The 13,160-nt window shown below is 39.0% G+C and overlaps 2 protein-coding genes across 3 annotated transcripts in view; one reads left to right on the forward strand and one right to left on the reverse strand.

Moving 5' to 3' along the window:
• The window catches only part of WDR3 (WD repeat domain 3), a 29,908-nt gene extending 28,585 nt beyond the window's left edge, over window positions 1-1,323 (forward strand). For both annotated transcript variants that reach the window (XM_025390611.1, XM_025390618.1), the window contains one exon: window positions 557-1,323. In XM_025390611.1, the coding sequence (XP_025246396.1) occupies window positions 557-712 (156 nt within the window). In that variant the 3' untranslated portion in view covers window positions 713-1,323. The remainder of the gene's footprint in view (window positions 1-556) is intronic.
• SPAG17 (sperm associated antigen 17) overlaps window positions 1-13,160 on the reverse strand; it is a 232,641-nt gene that overhangs the window by 5,191 nt on the left and 214,290 nt on the right. The window contains exons 47-48 of the mRNA XM_025390599.1: window positions 10,095-10,239; window positions 7,255-7,399 (exon numbers count right to left, since the gene is read on the reverse strand). Of these exons, the coding sequence (XP_025246384.1) occupies window positions 7,260-7,399; window positions 10,095-10,239 (285 nt within the window). The 3' untranslated portion in view covers window positions 7,255-7,259. The remainder of the gene's footprint in view (window positions 1-7,254; window positions 7,400-10,094; window positions 10,240-13,160) is intronic.

Raw genomic sequence — 13,160 nt, forward strand, 5'->3', positions numbered from 1 at the left:
TAGTGTGATTTAGAAGTAGTATAGTATTGCTGGCCGGGCGCGGTGGCTCAAGCCTATAATCCCAGCACTTTGGGAGGCCGAGACGGGCGGATCACGAGGTCAGGAGATCGAGACCATCCTGGCTAACACGGTGAAACCCTGTCTCTACTAAAAAATACAAAAAACTAGCCGGGTCAGGTGGCGGGCGCCTGTAGTCCCAGCTACACGGGAGGCTGAGGCAGGAGAATGGCATAAACTTGGGAGGCAGAGCTTGCAGTGAGCTGAGATCCGGCCACTGCACTCCAGCCTGGACAACAGAGCGAGACTCCGTCTCAAAAAAAAAAAAAAAAAAAAAAAAAGTAGTAGTATAGCCTTGCTGTACCTACCACCGATAAATTCATATTTGAGATAGTTTTCATTGGAATTAGTAGGAATAGAAAAAACAAACAAGAAAAGTTCTTAATGAGGGAAAGATAAGTAACAACACCTGAAGCTTTGGTTCCCCTAACTCTCATACGCTGCTGTGATAAACTGAAGTGGGAGAAAAATTTTTAATATTTCTTGTATTGCACTCCAGGATGTTATCGGCTTCAATATGGCTGGTCTTGATTATCTCAAGAGGGAATGCGAGGCAAAAAGTGAAGTTATGTTTTTTGCTGATGCTACTAGCCACTTGGAAGAGAAGAAGAGGAAGAGGAAAAAGAGGGAGAAGCTGATTCTAACATTGACTTAGAAGTGAAATGTGGTGGGTTTTTTTTAAACTTTTTCCTTAAAAGGACTCCTAAACTAAGCACAGAAGAGTTGGCGTCATCTTAAAAATACCAAATAACAGAAGATCACATTGCAGACGATGTCAGGATGTGGTTCCCAACTTTGCCTGGGGGAATTCCAACATGAGATTATGGGCTGGCTCCATTTCTTGGACTTAAAATGCATGATTAGTTTAAAAATCTTTCTGTGCTCTCAAAGCTTGAGCCTTGCAGCTCAAGCTTGTTGTTCCCTTTATATTCTAGCAGGGAATAAATAATTGTTTTAATTAGGTATATGTTTCATTGGAGTTGAAATTAACATTTCAAAAATTTTTCTTATTTTTTTATGGCAGATAATTTGCCATTTATTTATATTAGGTTTTACTGCCTATTGAGACAACCAGGTGCATAATTGATTGCCCTCTGGCCATAAAAATGCAGTATCATGGACTCTTAGAACTAAAAAGGACTGTAAAAAGTACCCAGAACAGCCTCCTCAGACTTAACCTTCTGCAAGTTATATCTGTATATAAGAAGATTCTAATTGATAACTGTTTATACTTTTCTGAATAAAATAATTGTTTCTAATTAAAAAGTAGCCAAGCTAAGATGCTTGGCTGGGCTTCTGAGGAATTAATACACGTGTGTGTGTGTGTGTGTGTGTGTGTGTGTGTGTAGGTACATATATAGTTGACGCTTGAACAATGCAGGTGATGGGGTGCTGACCCGCCCCTCGCACAGTCAAAAATCTGCATATAACTTGTGATTCCCCGAAGTCTTAATTACTAGTAGCCTGTTACTGACTGGGAGCCTTACTGATGTATTATATATATATTGTATACTGTATTCTTAAAAGAAAATGTTACTTAGAAAATCATAAGAGAAAATACATTTACTGTATTTATCCATACTATAAGTGTATGTCATCTGTTTATAAAATGAATTGTCTGTCTGGAGTGGCAGGCAACCATAGCTGCAGACCTCAACATGATACCTATCAAGCAATCAGCTTTTTCTTGTAATGTCATCACTTTTCTCTGCTTTTTGGGAGCATTGTGATATGCAGTTGACTGGGGCGATGAATTGTTCATGCACTGGTGATTAGTGTCACACAGCATTTGAAGTGCATACTCACAACACTTGAGCTCACTGCAGTAGCAACAGGAGGTGGCTGTGAAATTATTTCACTAATATACTGTGCATTACAGTTCATTTTATGCAGCTGTGATTTAATGCTGCATCTTTACATTTTTTTTACGTTTCTCTCAAAACTGTGAATTGTACCATGTATGATCTGTATTTGTATGTGCTAATTTTGATAAAATAATAGATTTGCCTGTATTTTATGGCAGTAAATGATAAAATATTCTAGTATCTACATATATTTTATACATTCATGATATAACTGCTTTTTTCCTAATTATTTTCATCTGAAACTTTTCTCATTGTTTCAAATCTCCAAAAATTTTTCCAATATATTTATTGAAAAAAATCTGGGCTGGGTGCAGTGGCTCACACCTGTAATCCCAGCACTTTGGGAGGTGGGCGGATCATGTGGTCAGGAGTTGAAGACCAGCCTGGCCAACATGGTGAAACCCCATCTCTACTAAAAATACAAAAAACTAGCCGGGCGTGTTGGCAGGCACTTGTAATCCCAGCTGCTCAGGAGGCTGAGGCAGGAGAATCGCTTGAACCCAGCAGGCGGAGATTGCAGTTAGCCAAGACTGTGCCACCATTACTCCAGCCTGGGCAACACAGTGAGACTCCATCTCCAAAATAATAATAGTAAAAGAAATCTGTACAAAAGCGGGGCCATGTGGTTCAAACCCATGTTTTTCAATGAATTGTCTACTGTATATCTTAATGTTAAGGATTTGGGGAAGTAGGAATGTTCTAGGAAAAGATATTAACAGATACCTGTGGGTCTGGGCTTTTCTTTTGGGGAAGTTTATAAATGACTAAATCATACTCCTTGTTATAGGCCTGTTTAGATGTTCCGTATCTTCTTCAGACAGTTTTGCTTTTTATCCTTTTTGTTGTTATTAATCCCAAAGACTTAAAACAATGGTTTCTATCTGTCTGTGAATTTGGTCATTTCAGCCAAGTTACTGTGTTGTGGGGCCACCATTTTCTTTTCAGGCTCAGAGCTGCAGTTCTTGTGGCTTGGCGATTTGTGTCCCAAACCACAAGTCTTAATGTTCTTGAGCATAACACAGTCACTGAAGGGAAGTAAGGAGTGCAGTGGTGTTATTTGTCAGGCAGAATAAATAAGTGAATTTTGGCATAGAGTTTCTGAAGGCGTAACTATGAAAGGCAAGAGAATAGGCAGGCAGGATAATGCGTTCTAGGTGCTTTCCAAGGAGTCAGTGTTGTTTAGGCAGCTATTTCTGCCACCAGGGAAAGGAGTTAATTCTTGAAAAATAATTTAATTTTTATGAGAACAGAGGTTGAATCAATGTTCTTCTTAGAGTTGCTCATCAGAACATAAATGTCACTTTCTAGTAACATTTTTGATGGTTTCCAAACCAAAACAAGTTCCAGGAGGGCATTCTAGATGTATACATCATTAATAATTCCTCTTATGTTAAAAGTTGCTGTTTTCCCATAGCTTTGCCACCATTTATAATTCAAAAGCCTGATAGTGCTAGGGAATGTAGAGATGTTTCTGTCTGCTAAGTGTTATGCAAATCAAAGAGAAGGGGAACTTTTATGATAAAGTGACATGTACAGAACCTAGCTAAGTTACAACTTTTGGCCAAAATACTTGAAACTCTTTAACCCTAAAAGTTTAAGGTCAGCAGGTGCATTATAAAGTAAATTTTAGGCCAAGCATATTTCTAGTCATTAAGTCAGTATTCATTGCCTTAGCCATTGGCTGTATATAATCCTTAATATAAAAACTATTTAATGACTAATATCTCTTGCATATTGTGAAGTAAGTTACCTGTAGAAATTCTGTAGTACCATAAAGAAAAGCCTTTTGAGATTGCAGTGAGCTGAGATTGTGTCATGGCACTCCAGTCTGGGCAACAGAGCGAGACTCCATTTAAAAAAAAAAAAGGCTCTTGAATTGTTTATTGGGAGTAAAACATTTAGGCTTATTTTTTTAAATGTATATATCCATCCACTTAGAGAAAATATGCTTAACAATTTTGAAATTCACTGGCTGGAAGCTAGGTGCTTTGTATATTTGGCATTAAATTGTTTCTCAATGGCAAATGTCATAAATCATATCTCATTCTAAAGAAATCTAGCAAATCTCTAGCACAGATCTAGGACAGTGCCCAGGAAAGCAATGGTATCTGTTGGTAGGTACAGGACTATATATAGGACTCTATTCACTTATCAACTGTAAATGATGAGCCTGCTCAATGCAGCCTTTTCAGGCCAGGTTAGTCTTCAGAAAGAGAGGGAGGCTGTGAGCAGAAGCTTAATGAAGAAACCACATGGGCTTACAGGTACCATCTGCAATCCACCCCCATTCCTCATAATTTAGGATCCTAAGTTTGAGATGGGGCTAAGGTTCTTAAAGGTAGTATCACCATATATTCAAGTCCTTTCTCTTTATTTCTGAGGTTTTTGGGATCCAAGCAGCCGTGGTATGTTTTTAGAACATAGTACACATTGTGTAACAGTCACTGAGCCCAACTCTTATATAGGGCCTCACAGTGTTGCCCTTGTGTATCCCTTCCCCTTGAGCATGGGGTCGGACCTAGTGACTGGCTTCTAGTGAACAGAATACAGCAAATGTAATGGGCTGTCTCTTCCAAGATTACGTTATAAAGCACTGAATTCTACCTTGTTCACACTCTGGCTCTTCATGCTTGCTTGCTTGTTCTGATGAACCAAGCTGCCATGTTGTGAGATTCCCTAAAGCGAGGCCTACATGGTGAGGAACCGAGTGGCAGTCTCCAGACAATAGCCAGTGAGGAGCCATGGCCCGCAGTCTAACAGCCTGCAAGAAACCGAATCCTGCTGACTGCTGCTTGAGTGAGCTTGAAAACAGATTCATCCCCAGTTGAGCCAGAAGACCCCACTGAGCTGTGCCTGATTCCTGACTCAAGCTATGAGATCATAAATGTTTATTGTTTTAAGCCACTGTTTTGGGGTGGTTTATGATATAGCAACACATAACTAATACAGCTCCTATAGAGCAAATTACCTAACCTTTTCCTTATTTATAAAATGGGTAGAATAGCACCTACCCACACAGTTATTGTGAAGTGCTTAAAGTTACTACTGTTACTGCATCTATTTAATCTCATTAAGTCTGCAATAATATGCACAAAGAAGCATAAAGACATTATTTAAGACATTTCATCTATTAGGTAGATTCATGAATTACTTTTGATAGATTGGTGCCAACAGGAATTATGAATCTTTGAGAGCTATTCCATAGTTTTCAGAATTGTCTAGCTAGAGATGCAGACTGTACACTTCTCAGTTTGGGCTAACTTCTGAAAGTCGCTGCCGAGAACGGAAATAAACTATGTCCTAATTTAGTGGTTCCCAGAGTGTAGTCCAAAACTACAATATTAAGATATATGTTTGGGGTTGATTACTGTTCCCTGAAAATTCATGTCCACCTGGATTCTGTGAATGTGACCTTATTTGGAAATAGAGTCTTTACAAATGTAGTTAGTTAAGATGAGGGGGTTAGATTAGGGAGGATGAGAATGTTGTATCAGCAGAAACACTGACAGCTTGGACTGAAGGAGAGAGAGAGAGAGAGAGTACAAAATGAAGAAAGGCTGTCAGATTTCTGGAATTCTGTAAGCAGGAAACGGGCTGCCCAGAGGGTAGGACTGTTGCAGAGGGCCGAAGCTGAGGGCTCAGAGGGTGGGGCCAGTGGAGTCTTTGAGGGCCTAGAGGCTGGGATTGGTGGAGCCTCCATGGGCATACAGGGCAGATGGTGCCACCGATTCTCAGTCCTTGGAATCTAATGGAATTTGCTCTTCTGGGTTGCAAAGTTGCTGTAGACCAGTGACTCCTTTATTTCTTCCGTCTTCTCCCTTTTGGCATGGGAATTCGTATCCTATGGTGGTCCCACCATTGTATTCTGGAAGCTGGTAACTTGTTTTTCAGTTTCATAGGTCTATAGATGGAAAGGAGGCCAGGACAGTTCATGCTCAGAGCCTCACCCATACCTCATTTAGATGATGAGCTTTGAGACTTTTTGAGTTGGTGATCTTTAGATGAGACTTTAGAGTTAATGCAGGAATGGATTAAGTCTTTGGGGAATATTGGGACGGAGGACTGCATTTTGCACCTGGGGTGAACATGAATTTTGAGGGACCAGAGGGCAGGCTGTACTGGGTTTGGCCCTCCAAAATTCATGTCTAGTAGAACCTGTGAGTGACCTTATTTGTAAATAGAGTCTTTACAGATGTAATCAAGTTAAGGTTAGGTCATTCAGGATTAGGGTAGCCCCTAAATCCAATGAGAGAGGCACACAGAGAAATACACGAGGAAGACTGCCCTGTGAAGACAGAGGTAGATGTTGGAGTGATGCCACTACAAGCCAAGGAATGCCAGGGATTCCTGGCAACCACCAGAAATGAGGAGAGATGCGTAGAACAGATTATTCCTCCAGAAGGAACCAATCCTGCTGACACCTTGATTTTGGACTTCTCTCCCTCTAAACTGTGAGAGAATAAATATCTGTTTCTGTAAGCCACCTGGTTTGTGGTACTTTGTTACGGCACCCCAAGGAAATTAATACAATATGTTATTTGCCTTTTTCTCTTATTCTCACTTAGGCATAGAGCTGAGTTTTCCAGAGGGTATATGATGTGTGAATGATAACAGTTTGAATACAGAGCAGATGTGAGAATCCAGTTATGTTCTACTAAGTCAGACATTAAAGAGATTTGCAAAAATAGAAAACAATACTACCTTTATTACATGTTTGTTTTCGAAAAGTTATTTTTCATTAAAAATGTCATTTATATGAATAAACTGGGTTTATTATTTTTAAATTTTTAAAATTTTCCCAGTTTTCTTACTTGGTAAATATTGATATCACTCACATAAACAAAAGCTCTTTGGGATCATCAATCATTTTTAAGACAATAAAAGGAGTCTTGAGTCTAAAAAGTTTGAAAAACACTGGTTTAATTGTAAATTCTCAAGTTCAAGGGCACCTTGGTGTTTGTGTCTGTGCTGCTACTTTTTAGAGAGTAAGATCAACTTTATCTGAACAATGAAATCACTGCTTGAAAGAATGGACTTTAGAATCACATTGAAGTAGTTTAGATTTTTACTTCTTCCACTTAAGAAGTAAGCAAACTATCTGAACCCCTGTTTTCTTATTTATAAAGTGGGAAAAACTGTCTTCTAGATAGCATGAGGATTAGATTTTATAATATATATAAAGGAGTAACTAGTATGGTTATTTAAACAAATATTTTCATTCATTCAGGATAGGTGGCTTATGGGTTTCTGACTATAAGGAGAGGGGAAGAAACCTGGGATCTAATACCTCAAATTTGAATGCTTGACAATCAAATTCCCATTTACTACTTACTGTACCTAATGTGGAGAAACTTTACGAGACATGAAGACTCCAAGTGTGGAGGAATGAATTGCAGAAGTTCTCTGGACCATTGGATTTTCTTTTCCCTGGGGAAAGTCTTTTGGTCGCTTATCATAATTGATGCTTGTTAAAACTGGTAAAATACTTGTTAAGGGCTGTGCTTTTCGTGACCAAGCGATTTGCATATATAAACCGAAATAACTCTAGCAACATTAGTTCAACTTTAGGTACCCGTCTATCCAATGCAAATTCTACGTGCTCAGGCTTGGGGGTTAGAGGATGGATATGCCAGTGTCTAGAATGTCTTCTGTTCTCCCTGATGTACATTTCTCTCCTAACTGCGACTGGCTTTCTATAAGGAGTCATCAGCATGGTCAAGCCCCAAACCATATCTACATCAGATTTTGTGGGTTTTTTTTTTTTTTTTTTTTGGTGGGGAAAATGACAGATCTTGGGAAATGGGCTATGAATTATCATTGTTGACATTGGAAGTAATGTCCAATGTAGATAAAAGATCTGATAAGATTTTTTGCCCTTTATCTGTGTCTGACAGTTTCTCTCTAATCTGTAAGCAGGGAAATAGAAAATTTATTATAAACACAAATGATTTCATTGCTATGATCAGCAGCAGTGATTCAGGTATTTGCATCTAATAACCTGTGTGGAGAGGGTAAGGGCACTTGATTTAGTTCCCAGAGGAAGAAACTAGTTCCTTGGCTAGTTTCCTTCTATCACAATGGAAAAACCCTGTCATCACTACTCAAAAAAAGGAAAGGAAAAAGGAAGGGAAGGAAGGTGAGAGGAAGGGAGACTTTCCCAGGGAGGACTTTCCTTTCCTACTTTATATTTTGCTCCATTGTACTTACTGCCACCATTGTTTATGGTTTACTTACTTTGTGTATTGTCTGTCCTCCCACTGGAATGTGAGCTACATAAAGGCAGGGGTTTCTGCATCTTTGAAAGCATAAATGAACGAATGAACTACACTTCATTTATTGACATCAGTGCTATCTGACACAAGTTCCTTGAACTTTCTCCTTCACCTCGAAATGTCTGAATCCTTAGCTATCTTCAGCTTCTCCCTTGCCAAGACTAACCCTTCAGCTCTGTTTTTTTTATTATTATTATTCTTTTGCCCTGTTTTGGATATTGCAGTTTCAATTACTTCTATGCATTCATATTTTTAATATACCTCTTCTGCTCCATTCTCTTCAACCTACAAACACATAGGTCTACACTAAACTGAAAATCCTTCCTATATTCTGTTGCATCCTTGAGGTACCACGTTTTCTTGCTCTTTCCTTTAATAAATTTTCTTGAAAGAATATCCATAACTAATGTTTCTGTTTTCTTAATACAGTCATTCTTTACCTTTTGCAATTTAGTTTTTGTTCCCACCAAATTTAACACTTTAAATCTGAATTTTCTTTGACATTTCAATAGCGTCTGTCAATTGTGTCCATGTTTTCCTTGAAATTCTTCCTAAGGCTTCTGAAGTATTTCATCATTTTCTAATTGCTGCTTCTGTCTCCACTGGCTCCTCTTCCTCCTGTTCCCTAAACCGACTCCAGATTTCTGCTCTTTGCCCATACGTTCAGCCATCACCTCTGTGTAAACAATGCTTAAAATTATTATATCTCCAATTCTGACTTCTCAGTTGAGATCTAATATTACATATCCATGATTCATTACCTCAGCCCAAAACTTTGAAGTTGAACTCTATGTCCTCTTTCTTCCATCCATCAATGACTTCTACCTCAGATTTTGCAGTTTCCTTCCCCCACCATGTCTTTCATTCATATCCCTCTTTTATGTTGACTGTTCCCCCATTCCCACAGTTCTTGTGCTTACACATGGCCCATTCAGGTAGACTTCTAATGGTTCTTTTACACATCCAGTTGTTCCCCTTCAACATGTCCTGCACAATAACACTGGATTCATCTCAATAAGGATATGCTGATCATATCACCCACGGAGTCAGGAATCTGCAGTGGTTCACTGCTGCTTAAATAATAAAATCCAAGCCAAGGATTTAAGATCTTTCATAACTTGACTCCAACCTGCTTTCCCACTATATTCCTAATACTCAAGCTCTTGGCAAGTTGAACTCCCTGCCAATCATCCCAAACACCTGGAGCTTTCCTGTTGCCATGGTTTGTTCATTCTTTGTACTTAAAGTTCCTGTCAATCAAGTTTTCACATTCTATAAGATCCAGCTCAAATATCAAATAAATATAGAACTATAACACAAGCAGCACACAGTTCATGCCACTGGAGAAAGTACAAAACAGAAATAAAATGTGAAGACTTTATTTCTGCTACTAGATTATATAATGCCTTTTAAGACAGGGTCCATTTATCCATTTTTATGTATGATAAACTATTTCATACAGTACCTTGGAAGTACTAGGTACTTGATATATGTCTAATATCTGTGTGGCTGGAGACACTGATATGGAGGAATGCATGCATAATTCAGTGAATACCCAACCTTTACAATAAGAAGGTATCTCCTATCCTTCTATAAAATTACAATTTTTTGTGATACAGACTTGCCGTTTTGTTATTCTGTCTGATATTCCATAGATAGCCAATAACATTTACATTTATTCAGCTTGAAGTTACTGCACATATACTGTGTGTCAGGTATTTTTTTAGATTTGGCTAGGTGCTTTCAAAGATGGATGAAGATACCCTTTGTCTTAATAAATTCAACTCTGATTTTGAAGATAGAATTAATAAAGTAGAGATGCATTTTGACTTCCATGTTTTCCTCACTCGTGTAATTTCTGCACTATATATGATTACTCAAGTTGAACATTAAAGGATATTTGCTTCCACAGGTAGGAACAGAACCTCATGCTCAGTCATAATCTCGATATTGTGAGAGATGTGTGCTGATCCCCTGGCCCCATCCTCTCCAACAGCCATGGCAAATAACTGTATATTCAGTTCTGTCTGCAAACCAGCTGCCACCTGTAAGACACAAGGTAGCTTTAGGACCAGACAACTCTCAGTTCAAACCTTGCTTTTAATATGAATTTGAGCAAGTTATTTAAACTCTCTTACCTTTGGTTTCTTCATCTATAAATTTTGCACTAATAAATGGTAGTTATTAAAAGCATTTAGCAGAATTACTTCATAATGAAGATAGAATTCCATTAAGTAAAGGGGACCCAGGGTAAATTGTTGAAGGGGCAAACCAGGTGCTATTTAGGAAAAAGCATAAGGAAGCTAAATGCCAGGTTATTGGAAGTAGAACTGAAGGCAAAATTTTGCAATACTCCTAATTGTGTTAGTTTTTGAATGTCAGTAGTGACTTTCAGTAGTGAAATCTGCAATAGGGGCTACTTCAGATAAAGATCAATTTAATCTAATATAAATATAAATCAGGAGGCTGAGGCAGGAGAATTGCTTGAACCCAGGAGGCGGAGGTTGCAGGGAGCCAAGATCGTGCCACTACGCTCCAGTCTGGCGACAGAGCAAAACTCCGTCTCAAAAAAAATAAATAAATAAATAAAAAATAAAGAAAGAAAAAGAAAAAATTCACCTCACGGACTTGGTGACTATCATAACTTTCCTACCCTGTTTCTTGCATGAGTGTCCACTATTTTGGCCTCCCTGGGCCACATTAGAAGAAGGAGAATTGTCTTGGGTCACACACAAAATATACTAACAGTAACGACAGGTGATAAGCTTAAAAAAATCGCAAAACAATCTCATCATGTTTTAAGAAAGTCTAGGGATTTGTGTTGGGCATTCAAAGCTGTCCCGGGCCATGGGTTGGAAAAACGTGACTTTAGGGTATTCCTAATGTAGGCTGCATAAAATAATGAAGCCAGTAGAGGGAGACAAAATTAGTTGAAATGCCCAACTGCTTAGTTCTGAAAACCCATGGAAGAGGACTGTACCAACAAAGAGGAAACCTGATACAGAAGGAAGAAGGAACACAGCAAGGCACGGGCATCTTGCCTTGTTCCTTGAAAAGAACACTAGCCAGCAAAGAGAGAGCTATTTATGTTTCTAAGTTGCCTCTCCAGGAGGTGGGTTAAAAAGCAGACTTGGGAACAGTTATCTGGAAAAAAAATAAATCTGAAACGACTACATGAAAAGCAATTAGATACAAATGGAATGTTTTCTTCAATATAATTTTATAAATAGTAGAATTGAAAAAGGTTTCCGTTTTTTCAACAATGTATTTGTGAGCGTATGCATGCTGGAGGATATCCAGCAGCAGACCCTTCTCCTCCAAGTCCAGCAGTTGGAGCAGGGCTGGGTAATGATGAAATTCAGCATGAGGAGAGCTGGAACACAGCCATCATACAGGTTTGCCCAGGCTTTGAGCAGATTCATTTAGAGTTGGCAACTAACCAAGCCGAACAGTGGTTAGATTTACATATGGGGAAGTCTACAGATTATATTTTTTGCCAGAGCCAAAACCTACTATCAAAGCCTGTTGTCAAACTAAAAAAACCTTATAGTATAGAGTGAGCTTCAAAGACTACATGCTGGGTTTTTAGGACCTATAAAGGTTGATCCAACAGCTATTTTGGCTTTTGGCATAATCCCTACTTTAAATTAAAATGAGATTTGCTAACTTCCCAGAACAGTGGAAGAAGGGCTTGTTTTGATTTTTGTCTTTTGCCTTATGTTGTGAAGGTTCTGAAATCTTGACACAGTACAGTGGTGAATTACTTCAGGCCAGTACTTGTGAATTAGTGGATATAATCCCAAAATGTTTCTGTTTGGAGTTTCAGCCTGTATAATACTGTTTTCTGTAGAGCATATTACAGCTAGAAGGGGGCTAAGAAATAATCTGGTCTGAACTTTACAGATGAGGAAAACAAGGCTCAGAGCATTAACTGAACTGCTTGATGGCACAGTCGTGACAATAAGTCAACTGGCTTTGCGCTATCCCAAACCAACCCTTCTGTGTGAGCCTATGACTGAGGATGCTTTAAGAGCTTCAGACTCAGGGAGCATTGGGTGCTTGTTAACAGGACTGGATCCTTTTGTGCACTGTTCTCATAGGCCTATGTGCTCTTCCCATCTGTGACGAGTGGGTCACGCGTCTGCCAGACCAACTCACTTCATTCTGTCACTGAATCACACCTCTCTCGAGTACCCACTATGTGCCTGGCTCTGTGAGCGTCTCATGTGTCTTACTCATTTTTAACATCCTCTGTGCCCTGGCCACTTTCAATGGCATATGGGAGGAACTCAAAATTTGCTGAGTGAAGTATGAAGTAAAAGGCGTGTTAAAGCAGCCAGATGATGCACTGATAAAGACTTACAAATGTGACTATTATATTTTAGGATGAACTTACGTTTACATCATCCTATATTTCTGAAATTATAATTTAAAGTGAGAATATGCTATTAATATGCATATTTTTTACTAAACATGCCATTTTGGAGGATGTATCAAAGTCAGAATAGGTTGACATTTTTTATTTTGTATTTTCAGAGATCTTTGGAGAAATGAGGCAACTTATGAGTTTAATAAATATGATTTCTTGGCTGGGTGTGGTGGTTCATGCATGGAATCCCGGCACTTTGAGAGGCCAAGGCAGGTGGATAACAAGGTCAAGAGTTCGAGACCAGCCTGACTAACATGGTGAAACCCTGTCTCTACTAAAAATAGAAAAATTAGCCAGGTGTGGTGGCATGCACCTGTAACCCCAGCTACTCAGGAGGCTGAGGGAGGAGAAGTGCCTGCACCCGGGAGGCAGAGGTTGCAGTGAGCTAAGATCATGCCATTGCACTCCAGCCTGGGCAACAGAGTGAGACTCTGTCTCAAAATAAAAATAAATAAATAAACAAACAAGCAAATATGATTTCTTTTTTTTTTTTTTTTTTTTTTTTTTTGGGGGGGTTCCCCCCTCCCCCCCCCGGGG

This window comes from Theropithecus gelada, chromosome 1, assembly GCF_003255815.1.
Source record: "Theropithecus gelada isolate Dixy chromosome 1, Tgel_1.0, whole genome shotgun sequence".
In the NCBI taxonomy this organism is placed as follows: domain Eukaryota; kingdom Metazoa; phylum Chordata; class Mammalia; order Primates; family Cercopithecidae; genus Theropithecus; species Theropithecus gelada.